The 24,936-nt window shown below is 42.0% G+C and overlaps 1 protein-coding gene across 15 annotated transcripts in view; it reads left to right on the plus strand.

Annotated features, from left to right (window-relative positions):
- The window catches only part of fbrsl1 (fibrosin-like 1), a 378,307-nt gene that overhangs the window by 217,216 nt on the left and 136,155 nt on the right, over positions 1-24,936 (plus strand). For 11 of the 15 annotated variants that reach the window (XM_021319717.2, XM_021319696.2, XM_021319698.2 and 8 more), the window contains one exon: positions 23,767-23,796. The exons of the other annotated variants lie outside the window; for them this stretch is intronic. In XM_021319717.2, the coding sequence (XP_021175392.2) occupies positions 23,767-23,796 (30 nt within the window). The remainder of the gene's footprint in view (positions 1-23,766; positions 23,797-24,936) is intronic. 15 annotated transcript variants of the gene reach the window in all.

Genomic DNA, 24,936 nt, shown 5'->3' on the forward strand with positions numbered 1-24,936 from the left:
TAGCAATATGTAATCAAAAATTAATAAGTCCAGGCAATACCGCATTAATACTGCCACAGCTTACAGTCTTTTGTCTGTTGTTGTTTCATGAATGCCTGCCTTGTGAGGTGCGGTATTATAAAACAATAGATGACAGAGTGAATTCATGTGCTGGCATTCTTAAACAGCAAGGCCTGTACACATATACAGATTAAACACAAACAACTTCATTCCCAATACAAGGATTTGTCACCAGAATACTTCAAGTTAAAATACTTCAGTCAACCAACTCTTTAACTAAGCTGGTAACATGCAACTAAACTACTAAGTAACATTAAAAGGATAAGGAAAACTAATGGATAGTAGACTGGAACAAATAAGAGTAAACAAACTAATAACTAATAAAACAAAGCAGTCATATCACAGTCCTGCAATAGTTAGGTACATACCTGCTTCAACACCCCTGACTCTAGTATCATTAGCAGAGCTCTGCAGAGCTTGTCTGCATGCTAGAGAACTAGTTTAGCCTTTTGATTCAGGTGTGCAGGGCAAGGGACATATCTACAAGCTGCAGGACACCAGCCCTTAAGGTTTTGATCAGGGGGACGTCCGATAATGCCAGTGAGCTGCATGGTGGCCAATCTCAGTCAAGGAGACTCCAGCTGTTTGGAGCTGTCATGAAAATGGGTTAAACCGTGCATTCTGGGATGCTTACCAGTCTCCTCTCTTCTGCATTTGGTTCAGTCCGCTTTCCCTGCCATGGCTGGGCCCAACATTGTTGTCATAACACCAGAAGCTTTCGCCCAACAACTGGCACCAGACTGACCTCCCTTAGGTCCAAATTATTGAGCCAGGTCACTGTGTTTTTTCCCCCCACATAATCATAGTGCATTCCATTTGTCCACAGTAGTTGGGATTCACGATTTCCGGGTCGGAAAATTTATCTGGAACGACCCTGAAAATCGGTATTAGAAGTCGGAAAGTCGGTACAACAGGATGTTACCCGACGTCAGCATTCATGATGGTTGCTACTCGCAGCAGCATTGAGTAAAATCTCATACTTTGACTGTAACCACTCTGTTATTTATGCAACATTTAGTCAGTCGTACAGGTGCTACCTTGCAGTGTTCATCAGACGGGATGTTTCAGCTCTGTTTATTTGCACAAAATACCGCTTAGAACAGTCATTGTTATTGTTTTAACGACAGTGCAAGCGTCCATGCTTTTTTCCTCTGTCTGACGAGGGACACCGGAACGCAAAAAGGCGTTGATGACGTGATCTGTGGCTCGTTGGTTCCGACCGCCGAGGCAAAGGGAACGCATCATCGGTTCACTTTATGCTCTCAAACGTCGCCTGCAGTCACCACTGTTGTGTAGCTCCTGACTCACGTCTCCGGCTTTCTGCTGCGGCTGTGACATGATCCGCGTTTCGTCCTCGACCCTCAACATTCGACCGTTCCTTCCCTTGAAGCCAGATTTTGAAAGTTTCTTAATCCTCTGGCAGACAGGGTTTAGAACATAGAAATGCTGTGTTTTGGTGGGGGATCAAAAATCCCCTAAATCACATTTTTACTTCAACACAGATCACCCATGTTTTTGCTGTGTCCATGAGTGTATCAAACGACAGAGGACTCCAGTGATACACTCATGGAACTGCACAGTAATCTATATATCATCTGTAAAGGGACTGCTATCTGACTTTTTGACTTGAAAATGAGTCTATTAGATGCTATGGGCTGTTTTGCATGCGTTAAGCTGCTCAGGAAGTGTAGTTGGTCAGTGCAATCAATGGATTTCAGGAAAAAGAAAACAAAAGTTTGGGAAGATTATGTTTGTTGTGTCTGCATGTTGTGTGTAATTTGTGTGCATTCTGATCCGGTGTCTGTCTCGTTGAAGATTTCATTATGATAAGACATATTGACAGTAAAGATTCCTGATTCCTGTACAGGGCATATATTCTGTCATGCCAATAAGTGAGCAAACATCTGTTCAGCAAATTATCATTACAAAGATGTTTTTATCCAAAAAAAAAAAAGGTATGTCCCTATGACGTTATATTCACTAATATGGACTTTAGTGAATAGAGATCATTTTAGTGAGAATACAGCAATGGATGGTGGGATGCTCTGCCCTAATGAGGAAAAGCAATGTCATCCTCTTCCAGACCCTGGGAGGGTCCCGACTGATTACACGAGTTAAAGCTCATTGGTTTATTATTTCCAGAGGAAGCAGCCCTTGCTTTTGTTCCTGCGTTAATAATAGCCATAAAGTGTGATTACTCCAAGTGTTAAAATGTTCCCAATAAACACTGGTCTGTTTTTGTTTTGTTTATTATTCATCTCCTCCAATTACCTTTCTAAAGGGGAATGTTTCTTGCCAGCCGCAATGGGAATAGGAGATTAAAAGGCAATGAGGAAACATCTGTTTCTCTGCTTTGCCACAAATCTGCATCTCATTCCCACAGCCGGCATTTAAATAGATAGCGCCTACAATGTAGGGTAAAAAGCAAAACGCAAACGCTCATAGGGCTAGCAAATAGAGGGAAGGGTTACCATAGAAACTCGTGCCTCACATGGGTTTATGGGCAGCATCCTATCACATGCTATCAGGAATTACCATAAATCTTGTGGCTGCGAGGGCGGTGGTTAAGGTGCACCTCGGCAGTGAATGACAATGTGTTGATCCTCGCATATCTGCTGAGGCTTATTCAGGCTCTTAGAACCGAACGGAAAATAAAATCAGATTTATAGAAGGCTGGAGAGCGTGTCTAATGCATTTCCTCTCACGATCATACGTGCGCCCGCTGATATTTTATAATCCAAACGAATGCCAGACATTTTCCTCTCTTCTTCGCGTCTTTGTGGCGCTAAATGAGTGTAAAATCACGGACTGGGCGGAAAGCATTATGCGCCGTAGAGCCGTAAGTGTAATTCTGGATCTCATCGTGCTTTGTTGTACAGCTGTCTGCGGAAAAGCCAAAGCTTTACAGCGAGAATGGTGTCAAAGCGCAGCAGCGTATCAGTGCAATTTTCCACAAATGGCATCTTTCCCCGAGCTCCCATCCTCTCGACCTCTGGCGCCGAGCGACGCCGCTGAGAGCATTATCAGATGTGTTTGAGCAGCTCCCGTCAGCGCGACCCCGGTGGGCGGTGCGCATATCGAGTGACCTTTTCTGCATGGTTCTCTGATATTAACGCAATCTCCTGCCTTATTACCATGGGAACATTTCACAGAGTATTAGACTTAATAAATGACTTTTTCCTGAGCTTCCATCGCTCCTCTCTCTTTTTTTTTTTTTTTTTTCTCCCTGATCGCTTGCGCTCTGTGCCCCTCGTTTTCCATGCTCCTGAGCCGATAACCCGACCTCCCCGGGGGCCGAGCCTCTATAATCGCGTCAGTTCATGGCCCTCTTATTCTTGCAGAATTGGTTAATTGGTATGTGTTCTACATAACTGTTCGAGTATTAGACTCACAAATGAAGGTTAGAAACCTCGGTGCTTGTAATCGACTGAAAGAAATTGATTTGTGCTCAGCTGCCCTTCTGGGACGAGACTTTATGGTTCTCTGAAGAAATGAAGCTTTTATAATTGTGTGTTCTTTCCCCCCCGCCCCACCCCCCCTTTCCTCACTTGTTCTCTCTATCTTTCGCTCATTTCCTCAAAGCCCGCTGCCTCGTGGACATTTATCAAACGGAAAGGTGGCGGCGGATTTAACGTGATGTGCTCATGTTACAGTATGTTAAACAGCAGGTATCCGTGCGTCGCTTTTCTCTTCGCAGGTACAGTGTCAGCCGTGTTCTGTCAGTATAATGTTTGCTGGTGCTGAAGGCATGAAGCATTCGGTTTAAACCAAGCATGTCCAGCCGTACCCGCGTCGTATCAGAATAGATCAGCCAGGAGGGATTCTGGTTTTTTTTATGACGCCTTGTGTCTGATCGGCCGACTGTCTTTCACTTCGCATCCCACGTGTTAAGAATACCACTTTGTTTATTGCGTCGTGTTTTCTGCAGCTACACGTTAGTTTTGGTCTCACCAGACCGTCGCACCTTCTTCCACATGACCTGCACAGCTTGTGGCATACTTTAAATATTTCTTCCTTTGGCTTCCTTTCAACAATGGCTTTCTTTTTGCCCCTCTTCTGTTGAGCCTAACACATATTTGAGGCCTTCACAGAACAGCTATATTTATACTGAAGTTAAATAACACACACACACACACACACACACACACACACACACACATGTTGGTATGTATATTGTTGTGAGGACGTTGGATTGACTTCCATTCATTTTCTTTTGCTTTCTATGCCCTAACCCTAAAACAACCTCAAACCTAAGGTCATAGGTACATACCTAACCTTAAACCCACCCTAAACTAAAACGCCTTAGCCCTAAACCTAAGCATTAGCTAAGTACATTGTGAGGACCTTGCCAGATGTCTTCACAATGCCAACTTTCCACACAACGTTGGTCTACTGTCAAGTTTTGGTTGTTATAGCGATAGCTATACATGCCCCCCCCCCCCACACACACACACACACACACACACACATCCTTGTTTAAAATACGAATTGAGGACCGTGCCTTGCCTTTGACTCCCTATACCAAACTTTTTCGGTCAAACGACTGATTTAAGGGGATGTCATCGTGATACTAAACCCACCCTAACCTAAACCTAATTGACACCTTAGTGCTAAACCTAACCCCTAGCCCAGAAAAAAAGTGAGGACCTAAAAAAGGTCCAACTAATAAAATGTGCAAAAAAGTCTTGCTCAGCTACAAGTACAAGAACACACACACACACACACACACACACATGGCATCTGTTTACTGGCTTAATGACTTCTGAAGACAGTTGGATTCATGGGATCTTATTCAGCGTGATCAAAGTACAGAGGAGTATATACAAATACATCCTAAGCTATTTAGATTATTATTAATAAAAGGGGAATTATTACTAACTCATTTATGCTTCTCTGTATCATAATATTCAAAAATAGCACATTGAAATTTGTGGTCGAAAGGTTACAAAATTCGAATAAATGTAAGGGATTTTAAAAAAAAAAAGATTTGCAAGGAAGCTCAGGTTATTTAGAAAACAAATCTATGGCGCGGTCATTTTGAAGACCCAGCATTTAAAAAAATAAAAAATCTGTTCTTTGTTACTCAGAGAGGATTTACAGATCTGGTCTTCATGTGTTCCTGCCGCTGTCTGGCAGCTCACTCACGCATGACAGCCCCTCCTAACTTAGGTGGCCACAGATTATTTCCGCCTGCTTTCCAGGTGGGGAGACTCTGATCAACTCGATGCCGAGGTTTGCTCGACGCAAAACACATCGCGTTTCACGCTCGCGCTAATGTCACCCGGCAAGTGAAGAGGAGTGAGAACTGGCAGGTGGTGTTTACAAATGAGAGCACCCCGAACCACAAGCAACCCTGACACCAGATGCTGATTTGATTATGCGCTAGCATGTAAAGTTGTACGAATGTATGCAGCAGGCGAAGTGAGGCATTCACAGTTGATTAAGTGAAACAGAATTGACTGTCGCATTTATTTAGCCTATTTTGCCCAAACAGACGCGGCATGTTTTAGATCGATGAAGACTTTTCACTAAATTTAAGGGCTGTCAGGGGGAGGTGTGTGTTTGTTTACACCACAATTTTACTTTTAAGTAGGAGACTTTAATTTCTGGGGGGAACATTCTACGTTGTGAATACGTTGTTTTTTTTTTTTTGTTGTTGTGTGTTTCAAGGTTTGATTGCTTTGCTGTAGGTGCCGTCTGTTATGGTCAGATATGCACATATTTACTAGTTCACTCTAATAGTTGAGTTTAACCAATGAACTCCAAGTCATGATTGTATGTTTGAGGCAGTTGCCTAAAAGAGCTTTTGGGTTTTCAAAAACAAGCCAGTGTATGAATCTACAGAGCCCAATAAAAGTATTCACACCCCGTGGACTTTTTTTTTTTTATTTCTCCACTTCTTCACACGGCAACTCCTGTATATTTTCTTGCGATTTTATAAGACAGACTTAAAGTAGCACATAATTGTAAATTGTGAATATGTATAGTATTCATATTTATATAATTTACAAAGTCTTTATCTTCACAGGTAAGGCTATTACATGTTCAATAAGCTTCAATTGCAAAAACTTATTTTAACATTAATTCCCCTCAGCATGATTCTTCCACCACCAATGTTTTTTTTTTACAAATAGTGCAAAAGCTCACGGGCTAGTATTTTTTTCAGTGCACTGTGTTCTTGATATAAGGAACCTCAGGCAGCTTAATTAGAACTCATTTCTGAAAGTAGGAGTTATTGTATTATGTATACGCACACCTTTCTATAAGCATAAAAAATAACCTGGAGTTACAAAAAAACTAAGGAAAATGTTAGTGTAACATGTTTCTTTGGTTTGAAAAGGAAAATTGAGAATCTATTTCAAAACATTTGGACCTTCCTGTCTTACTTGTTGATTACACCTAATGACAATCTTGATTGCTGGAGCTCAATGACATGGTAAAAATTCTGCCCAGGCTTAACCGAGGATCATCGTGGCTGAGCCTGTTCTTAGGGGCTTTTGTCATATTAAGAAAGCTAAACACTACAATGTAATATATTTTCTCTGATAAGCAATGCTACAGTCCAGGTGGTGACAAGTTGGGACAGAACTGAATCGTATGGTTAATGTTAAACTGAATTTGCTGGATTAATGCGCTATGATTGGTTCTTAATTATTTCCAGGGGGAATCATATTTCCAATGCAAGTTATTGTTAAATAACACCAGTCAAAGGAAGATTGAAATCTAGGCTGGTTGGCAGACAACAAGACATCTATTAGTTGTAATTAATAGCAGATGCAACTGCAGATTTTCAGTTATACTTCTCAAACTGGAGCCCATAATCCACATTGTGTGATTTCACCACATTGGATTATCCAAATTCTTAGTCGCTTTGTTAAGCTGGTTAACACTTGTTTATATTGACATCTGAACACCACCATGGTGCTCCCTCTGTATAAAGTGCTATATGAGTAAAGGTAAATTCTCACAAACTTCTATGAGTATTTCCGTTTTAGATAGAGATGCAAAAGAAGAAGAATGTTTTTTTTTTCATTCTCCTCTTTGGTAAACCAGTAATTCCCCAGAACATTCTTAGTAATCGTCCAGCCTGTTTGCTGTAAGTTCCAACCTCTGTCTGCTATTTTAAAGAGTGTTGCCAAAGGGGAGGTATTAAGATTGTCATGGGATTATTCTAAATATGAAGAGTATGTATCCTCTTAAGCATGGCGGGCATTAAAGCTGAGCCCTAATCATGGTTCCATTAACCTAAATTCCAAACCAGGCTTCACAAAATGACCGTTATAACCTCCCAGACTTTACCCAGCTCTTGATTCCTCGCTTCAGACAGGCAGGAATGACTGGCTTTCCACATTTATCTGAAATCTGACGGTTTTCTGTTCCAGTCAGGGAGTTTTCTGGAATATGACCTCATGCTTATTGGGAGTTATCGGGTGTCTGCTTAGGATTGTGCTGTTTTCTTTCCTATCTAAAAGAATTAAGGGGACGTTATTAGGAAATCATGATGGTGTTGGGGGACAGGTACTGTAGATGGTCTTTAGACTGGACAAGGATAACGTCCCATTTTACAGATTTTTACCTGTTCTAACTGAATAGCAATAATTTCAGACTAAAGGTGGGGAATAAAAGCAGACTAAAGAAAGGAACAAACGTGAGCCTTCATTAGGACTAAGGGGGGGTGAGCAGGAGAGTGTCTGACAAGCGAGTAACGCCTCATTGTCCCTGATCTCAAGTTTCATAAATTTCCACGGCTCTCGTTAAAGGACGTGTCGCTGCTGTCACCAGGCGCTAACTCGTTATCTCCTCGATGCCGTAAAACGCTGTAATTAACATTCAACAACTGTAACCGATCCAGCATTGCTCCTCTCTCCGATAATTGCCACACTGTTGTGCTTCCACATAAGTGGGCCTTTTGTGTCTGCTTGGGGGTACAGATTTTTGCGGTTCGTTTTGATTGTAAATAGACGTGAGCAAAGTTGTTCAGCTGAGCTAAAAGGTGAACAGCTTCTCCGGGGTTTTTCTTTCAGCACTCGTTGAGTTTATGCCTCAAAGGTTCCCCCTCAGCAGCTCCTTTCCAGTTGTTTTTTGCAGGAATGTAGAATGTCTTCTGCCCCGGAGCGTAATAGGCTTTCTCGGGGTATGGTTTAATGATGTCACTTATAGTCTTAACGCTGAATACCATGCTCATCATACAATGCTTGGGAACAGGATACATACGCCTTGATTTATTTTTATTTTTTTTTCACTCCTTACACCTTTGTCGCCTTGCCACCACAGACCTCAATGTATTTTTATTGGGATTTTGTGTGATGTACTGACACAAAGTAGTGCATAAATGTGAAGTGGAAGGAACTGGTACATGGTTTTCAAATAGGAACCCTGAAAATTGTGCCGTGCATTTATATCCAACCCCCAATTAAAAATGTTACAGCTCACTGTGTTGCTGCTATAGTAGCTTACTAGGTATCTCACCTACTGCACATACAGAGACTGAAATATTTTCCCATTTTTCCTCGCAGAATCGCTTAGACCTGAGGAATTCTATGACACGTTTTAAGTCTTTCGTTCTTTACTCTTTCGGGATTGTGTTTTCTGTCTCTCGTTTCTTGTTCGCTCAACTGCTTCTGCCTGACTTGATTAGCACGGCACCCATCCCATCCCCCGACCTTATGCATAATTGGTCTGGGTCAACTGATACTCTGTGGCTCCAAACACTGGTTATCTACAAAACTCTGTCTGTGCTAGCCAAAAGCCAATGAACCGTATGCAGTTTGTGTCCTGTTGAATGAGTCCTGAAGTCTGACCTGCGAGACGTAAGCTGATATCTCACCCGGTCGAGCCCAGCGCGGGACGGAAGAAGGCCCATGAAGCCAGACACGTCACAGCGGCCATGTTTGATGTCTGCGGCCACCACGGTGGTCCGTCACGGATACGGAGTCACCTGATTGGTTTGCTTTTCTTTGCTTTTGCGTGCTGCTTACCTTGAGTTTCAATCACTGGGGATTAGAGTGAATACGAGGGTAATGTTTCTGGAAGTCCAGACAGCCTTCGGGGGAGGGGGGGTGGACAGGACTAAATGGTCGCCTGGTGTTTCTTGTCCTGGTGTCATGTTCAGGTCAAAGGAGATGTAGTGCAGGTGTCAGGGGATTCAGATGCATTGAAGTGGTGGCCTGGAAGCTTTTACTTTCAAACACACAATATGCTTGTGTTATTGTTTGTCTCTCAGGCTGTTGCATTTCTGGCTCGCCTAACAGGAAGTGTCACATTAAGAAGTTCTGCCACAAGCTTTCAGCGTATTAGTCATTCTGTCTAAGTATGGAACAAAAACGCACTCTTCAAAAATGTCTCACTTTTTGGATGCTGTAGAGGGGATTTTCTTTTTTTTTTTTTTTTTTTTAAACGCTTGTTTTATACCCGCATGTGGAACGACTGAAGTGAAAATGTGTCTCCTCTGCGAAGTCGGAAAACTGGAGTGTTTATTTGACAAAACTAAAGAGTCAGTTTGTGTTGGGCTGCGGCTTCACCCCGTATGCAGGTAACCTCATCTTTAAGCGACTTTTAGCACTCTGTGGTTTTTCATGCTTGCACAATAGGCACATAGGTTGTGGTTTGTCTCTCATTTTCTCAACAGATCACCACCAACGATACTGCAGAGTGTGAATTCTCACTGCCTCCCCTCCTTCCTTCCTGCTAGACTTGCGTAGAGGTTGACACTATATCACATTAAAGATCTGCTTTCCCCCAGAGAGATGACATCAAGACTTTAGAGATGCAGTGACTTACTAAAGTTCTCAGACGTCTTGAACTTTTCCAGTTTGTGATGTTGCAACCGACACCTTTTGATGCATTCTTTTGAAATTTTATGGGTCGGACCTACGTAAAGTGGTGCATAAATGTGAACTGAAAAGACAGTGGGGCATGAGTTTAAAAACGTTTTCCTAAAAAAGCGATTTTGATATGTGTTGCAATTTGCATTTATTTTCAGTCCTCTTCACTCTGATAACCTTAAAATAAAATTCAGCACAACCAATTACCTTTTATTGTCACCCAGGCCCGCCTGTGTGTAATCAAGAATCCTTATCGTCACCATGTGTTACCATAGTGACATTTCTTTGAGACAGACAGAGGCTCAGGATGCACACGCAGACACAACAAGACAGTATTTCCACACATTTTTTATTTTTTCATCAGTTGATTGCACTGACCAACGCACTTCCCAAGAAGCTTAAAGCGTGCATAGTTGCGAATAATATGAATTACTGTGTTGTTGCATGAATAATTCACCCAACGCTATCTCAGTGATGCACTCATGCCTGCATTAAATACTGTGCAGTAATCTTAAGCCTTCATTTACATAACTGTGCAATCAGTTGAGAAATTACAGTGTGCAAATAGGCATTGCCTGTAGTGTGTTTGTAACATATAACAGACCACAATCGTCTCAGCGGGGGGTGACAGCCCTTACAGCTTTTGGGAAGACGCTGTTTTTGCATCTATTAGTTTTTGATTTAATGTATCTGAAGTGTTTGCCTGATGGAAGTGGGTCAACCGGTGCATTGCCCGGGTGGGTGGGGCCACCGCAGTGGTGTTATCCACAAACTTCACCACCGTGTTTGTGGGGTGGATAGCAGAGCAGTCGATGGTGAAGAGGCTGGAGAGAGCAGGGCTGAGGACGCAACCCTGTGGCGTGTTGCGGATCAGTGGGGTGGATGTACGTTTCCCTGTCCTCACCACCTGGGGCCTGTTGGTGAGGAAGTCACTGATCCAGCAGCAGAGCGGTGGAGATAGTCCCAGGCTGTGGAGCTTCAGAGCCAGCGTTTCTGGGAGCATGCTGTTTAAGGCTGAGCTGAAGTCCACAAATAGCATCCTAACAGAGGTGTTTGGCTGCTGCAGATGAGTCAGAGTCGCGTGAAGTGCTAACAAGACAGCATCCTCTGTAGAGCGATTCTTCCTGTAGGCAAACTGCAGGTTATCCAGACCAGCAGGGATGGCTCCCTTCATGTGTTTCATCGTCTTGAAGCACTTCATGATGACTGGGGTCAGAGCAACAGGACGGTAGTCGTGGAGGCAGGTGATGGGCACAGGCACGATGATGGAGGATTTCAGGCAGGCAGGGACAATGGAGAGCTGCAGGGAGAGGTTGAAGATGTCCAGAAAGACCTCTGCTAGCTGGTCAGCACATGAGTTTAGCATTCGGCCTGACACCATGCGTGGACCAGCAGCCTTGTTGGTGTTGACCTTCTTTAAGGAGGAGGTCACTTGGTACAGCGGCAGGACAAGGGGCTGATGGTGCTCCTCTGACTGAGGAAGATCAGCGGCCTCTTTAAACACCCCCAGCCTATGGTTTCGAAGCAGTCCTGTAACGCTGAACATGTTTCTTCAGTCCAAACAACAATTCTGACAACGGGTCTGGTTCTGCAGATCACTAGTTTGTTGGCAGGGATTAGGTCCACAGAGATGTGATCTTGTGCTCCAAAGTGAGGAGCTGCAGCAACTTTGTATGCTCCTGGAGATGTTGCAGTATAGCTGATCTAATATACTGTTGTCTCTAGTCGGAAACTAAATTAATTTGTGGAATTTAGGGAGCACAGCCTTTAATTCAACATGATTAAAGTCTCCAGCTACGATCACAGCTGCCTCTGGATTAGGATCCATTTTGGCTGCTGATAATACAGTATAGTTCTTCGAGAGCTAATTTAGCGTTAGCTAATATGATCCAAGTAAAAATCCAACTGTTCTGTGAAGGCCTTAAAGGTTTGTTAGAGAACATTAGGGAACAAACAGCATAATGAAGTCAATGGATCACAGCAGACAGATCAGGACGAAAGTTGTGGAGAAATTTAAAACAGAGTTAGGTTCTAAAAACAAAATTGTTAGCTTAAGAAACACTGTTCAGTCTGTCCTCCTAACATCCAAGAACTGTAAACTTTCAAAGACATGGCTGTCTTCCAAACTAACAGGCTATGCTAGGCCTGTAAATTTAGTAAATTAGTAAACAAAAAGCATCATGAAGACAAAGGAACAGCACAGCAGGGTTAGAAACAAAGGTCTGAAGAAATTTTTATATTTATGTTCAGAGTATTGCAAAATTAGAAACATGAAGAGAGGTCGCTGTCTACTTATGGTGGAAGAAGAGTAAGATCCACAAGTCAAGTAGTAGAATCTGTTTATAAATCAACTATTAATTGTGTACTTCACATATCTATTCCAAAACGAAAAGTTGCAGACCATCATTGTTAAAAGCTATAATAAGACCAAAACCCACATTGCCTTGAGCCATTTAGAGACACACCTTTTGGTCTCAGCTGTCCGAAATAAAACTTTTTGGTCTACAGTCATATCTAGTCAACTAGAACATAAGGGTTGACAATGGTACCTTTTAAAATAACAACCTCTAAGCTGATATTTAACATGCTTTTCATTAAACCCACATTTCTTCATTAAAATGACTTTGTTTGTTTTTTTGGTCTGATGTAATACTCTAATCTTAAATGTCACATTTTCATTATTTGTAAGCAGGATATCACCATGACAGATAAAAGCTTGAAAAGATCAGTATGTATGCAATTAATCAAAATATGTCACTCAGTGAATTGAGTTACTAAAGTAAATACACTTTTTTAAAATAAATATTCTAATTTAATGAATAGGAGTGTACACACAACATTATCTCTGCCAGAAAACAGGCACTGCATAATCCCCCTGAACACACCATTCCCACAGTGAAACATATTGAAGGCAGCACCATGCTGAGGGGAGGATACGCACACCAGGGACATCAGGGACAGGGAAGATGGAGCAACTTCTCTTCTGAGCAATCCTGAAAGAAAACCTGTTAGAGGCTGCAAAAGACTTGAGATGACAGTGGCTGAGCTACAGTGCTTAGATCAGGCACATTTCATAGCTGTGCCTTAGGAGTGGCCCAGTAAAAGTACCCAACTCAAATCCAATTAAGAATCTGTGGTTAGACTCGGAAATGTGGTCTTTACAGGCACCTTTCTCAAATCTGTTTGAGCTTGTGCCGTTTTGCAAGGATTCGTAGGCATCAATTTTTAAATGTTGTGTAATGTCTCTAAATGAAAAGCTAGATGAGACTTACCCCCAGAGACTTGCAACTCTAATTGCTGTAAAATGTGGTTCTGTAAAGTTGAATTCGGCGAAACTGAAGTAAAATGTTTAATTTTATGGCTAATTAGAGATCTCAGACTATGAAAGAGCAAACTCTTGCTTTTGGGTTGTTTTCTAAGCTTTATAATCTATCAGTGTCAGCTGATGTTTGGTTAAGACAAGAAGACACCATCAACTTAAGTAATAAATTGAGCTCTTAATTAATTTTCATGCTTTCATGGTTCATATTTGACCTACAACTTTATTAGGGCCATTTGAGGACGCCACGCTCGCTCGATTGGACATAGATCTAGAAAAAAAGTCTCTCCTCCGATTAATTTTTTTTTAGGTTGCGCAGATCGTGGCACACGATTACAGCTACATTTACCCTTCACAGGCACCGTGAACAAAGGGGAATTTATTCTCTTGAAGGCATTGCAGAGGAGAAAATGGAGAGCATAAATGAGGGGAAAGTGTCATCATATGGCTGTTTTTATTAGATTGTTAAAGATAGATCTAATTTTGATTTGGGCTAATGCGAGGAACACTATCAGCCATTGACTAAGGGTGTCTTATGACTTAGTTGACGTACTTTGCTCAACAGTCTTGTGCTTTTACTCTCCAGTTTTGGTTCAGACTCTGTTCCAAGTGCAGACTTGTGGTAATTTTAAAAGCTCATGCGATTTATTTCATGAACTTTGCTGACCCCGCCTAACTCCTTCCCTTCAGCTCCTAGAAGTGTAACTATATTAAGGTCTTCCGAACAGCATCAATCAAAACTGCTGCTTCTTTCACGCAGACTGTTCAATCACCCGTAAGTACTTGTGACCATTGAATGTTCATGGACACCGTGTGTCCTAGTTCATTATATGAACTATATTTATCATATGCAAAGTTGGAACCATCTAACATTCCCGTTTCACCAGGTTTGTTGCACAGTTGAGGTGGGTGCAACATGAAAAAATGTACTGCAGTGAAATTAGAAGCTAAAGATAGACCAGAGTTCTTATTAGATTTAAACCCAGTCAAAGAGAAGTGGCTGCTTACTTACAGTTGCTTTGGGAAAAACTCTAACAGATTTAATGAAGTCACCAGGGGAAAATGGACCATTTGTTTTTATTTGTTTTATCTATTTCCTTCAGTGTACTCACATAACGGATTTCTGCCTGCTTGTTGCACTTTGGATCTTTAGCATTAGCTGATTTTTGGTTTGTTTTTTAACAAACAACACAGCTTACACTTGTTTGCTGATCTATATACAGACAATTTTGTCCACTTCTCTTTCATGCATTGCACTCAGCGACTGCTTTTTTAGAAAAGCCTTGCTAGTAGTAGTGGGTCAGTCCCAGTTTTCCTTCAGAACATCCTTCATTTGCACCAAGGTGTCTGAAACATTCCTTAGAGATGTTGGTGCATAGGACATAATTGCATTATGCAGTTGATGCAGATTTGTCAGCTCCAGATCCTTCATGGTAACCTAGAGTTGTACCGCTTCCCAGAGGATTTTTAAGTTGAGTGACCCTGGAGGCAGCTGGAGAACAGTCTAAGAACCATTTTCAGATTATTTGAGCCTCATGTGATGTGTTTGAAGTAGCCATCAGAAGGTGGGTACTCTGCGGTCATAAAGGGATGGACATGCTAGTAAAAACATGTTCAAAGTGTGCCAATAATACCCTCCATAACATTACTCAACTGCCTCCACCCTGAGCCGTTGATATAAGGCAGGATTGACGTGTCAATTTATGTTGTGCATGCCAAATTCTGACCTTACCATGTTGTAGTGTTGTAGCTAAACGCAGGAGAACAAGCCCCGTTTTCCCCAGCTGTCAGTCCTCAGTGTTAGTCTGTGTGAACTGTGGCTTCAGTTTCTGTTCTTAGCTGACAGCGGTGGCACCAGCTGTGGTTTCCCACTGCAGATGCCCATCGCATTCAGAGATGCCATTCTGCATACCTTGGTTGTAACCAATGGTTAATTTAGCTACTGTTGAATTTTTTTTTTTGTCTTGAACCACTCTGCCCTATCTCCTCTGATCTTTGGCATCAACAAGGTATCTCTCTCCATTCAACTGAGGCTCCTTAAACATTTACTATTTTTTCTATTCATGTTCTGTAAATGCCAGAGATAGTTGATGAAAATTCCGGTAGAACAGCCGTTTCTGAAATTATCAAATCACCAGCAGCCACGACACATTCAAATCCAATAAATCCTGCTTTTTTTTTTCCATTTTAATACTTCAGTGCCCATATTCCCATGAAGTGAGTGAAAACAGTATGCACCTACCCATGATAGGAGCACGGAAGTGCTGCAAAAAAAGTCAAAAGGGGAAACGGCTGATGTCGTTCGGGCAGCATCTGCAGCTTTGTGATTACCGCCGTACCGGCTTGTGTTTGCGTATGCTGTTGGGAATTCTCCTATACACTCACGTGAATACTCGATATCACGGGTCCAGGTGGTCGGCAGAGGACCACCTGGACGCACGCTCACACGCCGCATATGTGTTTTGAAGAAATAAGATCAGAGCGGGAACGTTCGGATTCATCCGGTGTGTTTTGGCCTTTAGATAGGTCCCATCCACCGCATTCACTAAATACTATTTGCCATTTTAAAGACATGATTAATACTCCTTCTTTCTCCTTCCATCTTCTCCTCTATTCTCCCCTTCCCTTCTGGCCTCTGTTACTGCCTGTAGCACACTTTTACACTTTACCGAAGAGGCTTAATGAACTCAAACTAAGACGTTGTCATTGGGCAAACCTTTCTTTTTTTCTTGTGGATGGTAGAGCGTGAATGTAACTAACAGTTGTAGGATGCAGAATATTATAGCAACATAAAACTGTAATTGTAAATCAGCTTGCACTGTGATTTGTTTAAACGTCCATCTGTGGTTATCTGCAGGTGTTGCTTAACTAAATAACCTGGCGAAGATTGAGTTAAAATACGCTTTAAACCTTTTCGGCACAATCCTCTAGGCTTTCACACTCTGCTCTTTTCCCTTTCTCCCACCTCTACTGACCTGACTATTTACCCAGCATCCCTCTCTTTAATGAGGGGCATTCCTTCAGCAGCCATATTTGTACTGCAGAGAGGATTAACTCAGCTAAAGACGCAGAGCATGGGCACAGTCAAATAGGGTCTGTTTCCAGGCTGCAGATTGACATCCAGCTCTCTCGCTTGTTCTCCGTGTCTCTGGGCTCCCGTCGCCTCCGCCTCCTCCCTCGTTCTCATTTTGCCTGAATTAATTGAGTTCTCATTTTTGCGAGAAAGCTCACAGGAGGGCTGTGCGAGGATAGAGAAGAGTGATAGAGAGCATGGAAGACACAGGGAGATCAGTGGCAGAAGCCTAGGGGGCAGAGCTTTCCCAAAGGTAGACAGTCCCCCGTTTCTTTGGGGACCCAGAGGCCCCTCCACAGTGACTTATATCTTTATCCTCTCAACAGTCATCTCTCGGCACTTTAGGGAAAAGACTCATAGTCTGTTAATCGGGGTCAGGCAGATATATTTCTTCAACCCTCTCTGTCTCAAGGGAGGTTTTCACCTAATTTGAGCTCTTTGTATCTAGAAAGCGAAGAAGAGTGCAAATTGAGAAAGTAGTAAAAGGATATGTCGTCAGAAATAATACATGAGGCTTTGCAGAAGTATTTAAACTGCTTGCATTTTTTCTATCACAACTACAAACTTCTGTTTTTTTTTTTATTATTTGGATTTTATTTGAGAGACCTACACAAAGCAGTGCGTGATTGATGTGAGAGGTAAATGTTGGGGTGGTTTTTATAAGTCGTTACAAATCTGTGTGGGGTGCTTTTATATTCAGCCCACCTGAGTCAATATTTTCCAGAGCTGCTTATTGCTATTACAGCCGAAAGTCTTTCGAGGTATGGTTCTACCAGCTTTGCTCTTGTCTTGTTTTAGCTCAGACTTAGTCAGATGGAGACCATCTGTGGACATTTATGCAGTGGCCTGCACAAGTATTCAACCCCCCCTGGCATTTTCATGTATTCTTGGCCTCGCAACCTGGAATTAAAATGGACTGTTTGGGAGCTTGCGCCGTTTCATTTACAGAACATGCGTACTACTTTGAAGATGGATTTTGTTATTATGAAGCAAAAAAACAGAGACCAGTTAACCTGACAGTCATGTTTTTGTACTGTGAGAGGATCCCAGAGTACCTGGAGAGAACCCACGCATGCACAGGGAGAACATGCAAACTCCATGAAGAAAGATCCCAGGCCAGGACTCGAACCCAGGACCTTCTTGCTTCAAGGCAACCGCGCCACCGACTTCACCCCTGTGCATGCCTTATTAGTAAATAAATAAATAAAATAAATGATAAATTAATTAGGATTATTTAAGGAAATGTGCAACATCTGTATGTATATTTATGCCTGAAAAACACCAACAGACTATTTACAAGAATAAAAAAGAAAAGTGGAACCACTTGTGTTTGTTGGGGGCGGTGATGGTCACAAGCAGCTCCAGAGAGGAATGATCTGTGATAACACTCCATTGTGCATTTAGGATGCGGCAGTCTGTCACTGAAACAGTTTTGTAATAGCTGCATGAGTTGGAAGGGAGACACTGTCCTAAGGGGATTTTTATTTTTGCCTGAGTTCTTCTGTCTCCTGCCACCTGCACTGGATCGAGAAGGCCTCCTAGGACAGAGCAGGCCTTCCTGATGAGCTTTTCTAACTGCTTACTATCAACTGCAGATTAGCTGCTAATCCACAAACTACACCGTAGTTTACTGTTGTCCCCTCAAAGCGGGGTGTCCACCTTTCCCTCTTTCAACTCTGACTAGCTTTATTAATTGCATGACTTCTGAAAGTAACTGGCTACAGGAGAAGTTATTTAGCGTTTTCAGAGTAAATTGAGCTGAACACAAATTCATGGCGAAATGTCCCAATTTTCATTAGCAAAAACTTTGAAAACCAGCCATCGTCCTACTTTCGCTTCCCAACCTTGCTGCTTGGTGTTGGTCCATGACGCAAAGTCCCTCGGAAAAACGCCAATGTTTGTATCTGTACTGAGACAAAATGGGAAAAGGTTCAGGATGTGTGAATACTTTTGCAACTAAACAAAAATCATGCACAGTACATTAGTCCTGTGCGGCTAGCGACAAACTTGGTGGCAAAAGGACAACTAAATAAATAAAACTCAGACTCTGAGTGAAAGTAGAGTTTTGAAAGCCTCATTCTTTGCCAACACAGCAAGCTGTCAGGAGGTGAGCGCGACTTGATGCTTGACATCTGAAAGACAACCACTCAACATATGACCCAAGCTTCTTTCTATGGAACCAGCCCGCTGCTGGATGTCATTCTGCATTTTGTCCGGCTACAACCGTTGCAAATACAAGAGACTGAAATAACAGACACGATGTGCGCCCTGGATCCCACCTCGGTCTGAACCCTTTCAATTATAAACCATTACAACTTCACCCTCTGCAATATTCATGCACAGGGAGATAACTCCATCAGATGTCTTAGATTGCTGTAAGTTGAGATAAACACTTGCTGAGTTGTTGCAGCCAATCGCCCGCCTCCATTCCTCAATGTCACAGCCTTAGCACTCAATAATTCAAAGCTTGGCGGTAATGAGCTCCCTGTAGGCCCCGTCCCGGAGGAGCCTCCCCACTGTGCCCCTACTGTAATGTAGTTATATCTCATGTCAGCTTTCAAATCAATTACATTTCTATCTGATGGCTAAGTAATTGCGCTTGATTGAGTTTTTGGCACGCCCGCCAAGTGTGTGGTTCTGAAACTCAAGCCAGTCTAAACAGGAAGCTTCATCAAATGAAACTGTATTTCATCCTGATTGAGGCCGCTTGCGTGATAAGCGCAACTGTAATTATGATAATAATAACAATGGCAGTCTTTGTTTTCTCAGCTTTGTTGTTATTTTTCTTTCCTTTTTTTCTCCACGGGCTCTCTTGATGATTTTTTTTTTTTTTACCCCGAGGACAATGAACAGTATTTACTTTGCTCAAGATGCAAAAGCTGATTTGATTGTTTATAATTTATGCAATTTGGTAGATTAAAACGCAATTCCTGGCGATAAAGAGTCCTGGAATACATTTTGCTGTAATGCAACGTTTTTGATGCAGATCTACATACTGCTCTGTACCTCGTGATAGGTACATGTTCTTAGATCCTGATCCTGGACATTTAGAAGCAAGACAAGTACACTCCAAAGCTGTGGAAAACTGATGTGTATGGATTCATTCACACACATGTCAAGATGCAGCGACAGGCCGCTGTTGGTTGAGATCAAGAGCCGCATGTTTGTATCAGTGAAATCCAGATTCTTCAGATGGAAGCTAAATGTTATTTGTTTGTCAGTAACATCCTGTAGGGCTCTACTACTTCTGCTGCCATCCTCGGCGTCTTCAAGACTGACTGATTGTTCCAGTAGAAGTGCCGAAAGGGTTTTGGACCAGTCCAGCCTAGTTTAATTTCTCCTGATCCCGTTGATCGGCGATTATTAAATGTAGAAACCCCTTGTTATGTTGCTTGCAGGTTAAATAGAGTGCTGATCAACGTGTAATCTTATCCGCACTATACTGATTTCTCACAATGTGTTTTGACAACATTTTTGGATATATTGTAGACCTTTTTGTAATTCTCTTCACAGCAAAGTTATTTTTGTCATTACTTTTAAAAAGACATTAGGTTTTGGCAAGTCTTTAACGTCAGTGAGTTTACATGGTTTTATTTCGTTGGCAGTTCTAAAGCCCCCTCATCAAACCTTAACTTATTTCCTGTTATTCAGCACCTAGAAAACCTTCTTTTCTTCTTGCTGTTGAAGTACATATCTGTTCATCTCAACCTAGGCATGCATGGTGTCAAACTATATAATGGTTTGAAAACGTAACAAAAACACTAAACGTTATCTGTCGTACTGTTCCTACAGCTGGGGCATAGAGTAAGGCAGATATCTCTAAACTGGCTGAAAACAACAGCTACACTTCCCCTGTGCTGAGACATCCAGGATACTGTCTAGTTTGATGTGATGGCTTCGGCATAGTTAAGTTAAACGTTTTGGCTTAACATTTTAATGTTAATGTTCAATGTAAGATTTAAAGGAAGTGACAAGTTTACTTAGTCAAAGTGCAATAACAATCTTTGATTGCTGCATTAGCATACTGTAGTTATTGTAGTTGCTTGTAAAAGCAAAATCTGTCGAGCTCTATCTGGCATTGAGACATCAATTCCTATTGCCACATTGTTAGACAGGACATTGGGGAAACAAAAAAAGAAAAGCATACTGTAGTTACTATCTGACGGTAGAAGTTTAATCTTTTTTGTGAGATCAGTTCCCAAATACATCTCAGCAAATACTAACCAATTATCCGGGGTTGTTTTAAGTTCAGCCTGCTAAACTTGACCCCCACTCCCAGATTTCACCAAATCTGTGTTAAAGTATCGTTAGTGGTGGTGATCTCAACAAGAAGAAGAGACCCAAATAAGATTCTGCCTAAGGCCCCGTCCAACCTTGGGTGGCCCTGGCCTAGCTTACACGAAAAAATTGTCAATGTGGTTGGAAATATTTGTGGTTTAAGAAAAAACACAGAGCCTCGGTGTGTATACTAAAGTCATGTCATCCATCAATCTTATTAAGGTAACACTGTATGTTCGTTTAAGCTGCTGACTGCAGGCTTGCTATGGAGCAGGCTGCCTGACTAATTAACCAGCTAATATCAGATGGTTATACTTGTCTTACTCCATAAAGAACAAAGTGGTGGAAAGGTACAATTTCTGCTCAACTACTCCATTTAGCTTTTTTCTATTCTATAGTTTTGCTTAAGTCTATAGAACATACTGTGCAAACTGTGTGGTGTTGCATTTAGCCATGTTGTATTGTGTTTGAACGGCTTCATATTCCCTTGAATCGAAACACTAAACCCGAGTTATTTGTGTTTGAGACGGCATTTAAATAGCATTGAGCTGTTGTTATGTTTAACGTAACAGATCTTTGGCATACCCAACCCTCGTACACTAGCAACCAGTGTGGAGCAAAGATCAGATGAAATGTGCAGGGTTGGCTTTACTCACAAAGACTGAAGGTATTGATAGATGTGCAAACGGATGATTGAGGAGTCTATGCATGCATAGATAAATGTATTGTCCAATGGATGGACAAACAGATGGAGGGATTCACATGAATGGGTGAACAGCTAGATATATGGAGGGAACCCAACGCATGCCTGAGTGGACAATGGGATCCTTTAATGGAGAGGTATTGATATAGATGAGAGGGTGGATGGTGTGGTTAGGTGCATCAGCAACTAAATAGTGATGAATTGTGGCTGCTTTCAGCAGCACTAAGTATAACAGACACAGTAAAGCAACCAAGCTCATCCATAATCAGCAGACACAAATGACTGTCTCCATGCCAGAGGAGGGCTTCTCTGGAAATGAAGCCCTGTGAGGTGCCAACCTGCATCTCTATCTCTGCTTTATCATTTTTTTTCTTATATATATATATATATATATATATATATATATATATATATATATATATATATATAAGAAAAAAAACCTTGTTGTTAGTGTTACCTTTTAAGTCCTCGTGTATTGTATTCTCTCGTCATTTCTCTTCCTAAGACAATAAAGCATCTCTGTGTCTGTCTCTAACACTGCGTTCTGTGGGGGTTTTATTTTGTTCTCTTCTCTTCTTTATTCTTTCCTTCTTTTTTTTTTTTTTCCTTTTTTGCAGTCAGGGAGCCACTGGGTGCACATCTACAATCTCAGCTTTCATTTCATGGCTTCTGGAAATGGATGTTTTACTGCCTTCATTAAGGCGTGCAGCAGTCAGCGCTGTGTTTTCCCTCTGAAGTTTAGCTCCATGAACCTCACTATTAGAGGACATTATGGCCCCAGATTTCAGGGCACAGTGGAACACTGTATAATTTGATTAGTGTTATTAATCAAGTGTAATACTGCTTTTTGCCCTGGTCTCTCTCTCTCTCTCTCCCCCCTTCCCTCTTTCTGCTGTTTTACTTCTACTTTCAAATGCTTCCCTTGCCTCCTCCTCCTCCTCCTCCTGCCGTACGCGGTGTGCTTCTCCATCACATGCCATACAACACACATCCAGAGAAATTGACAAAAGGCTCTACACCTTCCGGTTTAAAAGCAATGATTTACCACTTGTTATTTTCCTCCCCCCCCCAACTCTGGCTTTCCACCATGACCCCCTCTGAGCGTTGCCCCCCTGCCCCCTCCCCTTCCTTTACCCAAGACATAAATCAATTGAGATGAAAGTTCCATAATTGTGCTTGCTGGGAGGGATTTGAGCAAAATTGCGCTATGAATTTTTTAAAGGGAACTTTTACTAGCTCTTCAGTGCGACTTGGGCAGCGAATGAAGGTGAGGCCACAAGGATTTATGGGCCTGGATTCTTCATTACTGAAGTAATTTTCCTGCAAATGATAGTGCAGCACCCTGGAGAGGGAGGGGGGAGGGGGGGGGGGGGAGCTCTGACCGCCTGAGAGAGTACAAACCTGCTTAATCTCTTGTGGAGCGAAAGAAGCTCAGCGCACTAATATCATCTGTAAGAGACCGAAGCTCCATTTGTTCACATCTAAACCACAGCCAGTCTATTTGTGATTCATAGTAATTGATTGCTCAGATTTGTTCCAGGAGTAGCGATATGAGCAGAATTCATTACCGAATGGTGGGATCAAACAGATACAGGAACCACCTTTTTATTAGAGATGCACCAGTCATAGAGACTTTAGGATGATTCCCCGATCTCCGCTCGCTGTAAAGCTTTGATCTGTCGACGCCAATTCAAGTCAGTTCTTAAGAACATTAAAAAAAAAACACACATTCCAAATATTTTCTTTTTGTCTTTGTTAATTATTTATATGAAGAGCAGAGACAATGTGTCCCACTGTGCATGTAGAGATCAGTCAGTGTACTGAGAACCAGGCCAAAATCATCACTCAGGTGGCGCTTTAACTCGTCTACAGCGTCCTGTTTGATAAGGCAGCATGGTAAGCATTACTAACACTCAACAACAGTTTCCATGTGTTTTCTCTGGAGAATGCAGACCGTTCCCTTAACTGGGAGATGTCCAAAAACAGAAAAAAGGAAAAACGGCCAACATTTCCTACTTCGGGCATCCTCCACAGCAGACAGATGTTGAAAGCAGTGAAGAAGAAAAAAAAAACAACCTCGCTGTCATCCGTTTCGCCTTCCTGGTATCTGCTACAGCCTGGAGCTCTTTTGCCAGTTTAATGAAATGTCCCCATTTATTTGACTTTTTGCGATACAGGGAAATGGCTTCCTTTTGGCAACGATATTATGTCTTAGTTTCATTAATCTAATTACAAAGGTTGAAAGCACCAACATGCTGGCTGCCGTACACTAGCTCAGGTTTGTTTTAATGCTTCCTCCGCTTCTTTCTGTGGTTTCCATCCCTTTTATCTGTGTGTAGAGCGTATGCCCACCTCATATTGATTTAGATTTGCTTTGCCAAGTTGCCATATTGTTTTGTCGTGAAGAAACAATATGTCTCTCCGTGTCTGTCTCCCTTTGGTCTCTCCTTCTTCCTCATTGAACCTTTCTCAGTCTAATATGGCTGACATTCTGTCTCCATCTCTTTAGGTGCAGCCAGCAGCAGTGGCCCTCCACAAGGTTAGTGTGTCCATGATGCCAGGTCTCATTCTGTAAACTGCCTGCTGTCCAGTCAATTTTACAGCTCAGTAGCTTGAGAAGCACAGGGGCAAAATCTGCTGCAAGATGGAGAACGAGAGAGGAGGGTGGGTGGGTGGATGGGGGGGTTGGAAGAGGGGAAAAACAAAATTATTGTGCACCCTGTCACTGACTGAAGTGGGTCTCATTCCCAGCACACTAACAACTCAAGACAATTAGTCACTTCTCGCCAGGCTAGACCTGAGACTTGCTCGAGTGCCAAAAAGAGGCAGGCTGTAAAGAACCCTCTCGAATATCTATGAACTGCAGCTATGGAAGCGACTCAATGGACTGAGCAGAAACAGCAGCGGAATAATTCAGCCGGCCTTTTGTTACAAAGGGTCCAGTAGTGCCTTGAGACAGGCGTAGGCTCTCAGGGGACTTTAACAGTATGTTGACATTAAATAAATATACCACAGTTGCCATTTTGACAAAAAAAAAGTAACACATGATATATCTATTTATTTAAAACCAGACAAGAAAGAGCAATTCCTACTGCTTTTGAAACATTTAATTTGCTGTTTTACCTTATTTCATTATAATGCTATCCATACAATTCAATGGTTTTGTGTTTAATTTTTGACACATGCTTACGAAAAATTACAAGCACCAAATACGTCTTGTTTCGCTTTTCAAATCTGTGGTGATATTATATTTTTCAGCTTTGCTGTTCTTAATAGAGGAGGTATATTTATTTTATTGTTCTTCCTTTTATTTCCAACGGCTTAATTTATCTACATATTGAGTAAAGTCAGTGTCTAGTAGCCTTTTTCAGCCTGCTGACCTGCAGTGCCCACCGTTATGTGGATGAAGGGCAGATCTGCATTACTCTATGCTCCACTAGGCTGAAAAACAAACCTCTGGTCACTCACACACCTTCTCTGACATCTTGTTTTGGACATCAAGCTATAAGAACAGTACAATGAGAGGTTTTGAAGTCACAATTTAAAAAAGCTTTCTACCTTGAAACTGGTAACCAGTCAATGCTTACTTTCACTACATGTTCCTCACAATTTATAGAGGTCTGTACCAATTATGCAGAAGTTGTGTAAGGATAGGTTTAGCTCAATGCTGATTCCTAGT

This window comes from Fundulus heteroclitus, chromosome 12 (assembly GCF_011125445.2).
Source record: "Fundulus heteroclitus isolate FHET01 chromosome 12, MU-UCD_Fhet_4.1, whole genome shotgun sequence".
Taxonomy (NCBI): domain Eukaryota; kingdom Metazoa; phylum Chordata; class Actinopteri; order Cyprinodontiformes; family Fundulidae; genus Fundulus; species Fundulus heteroclitus.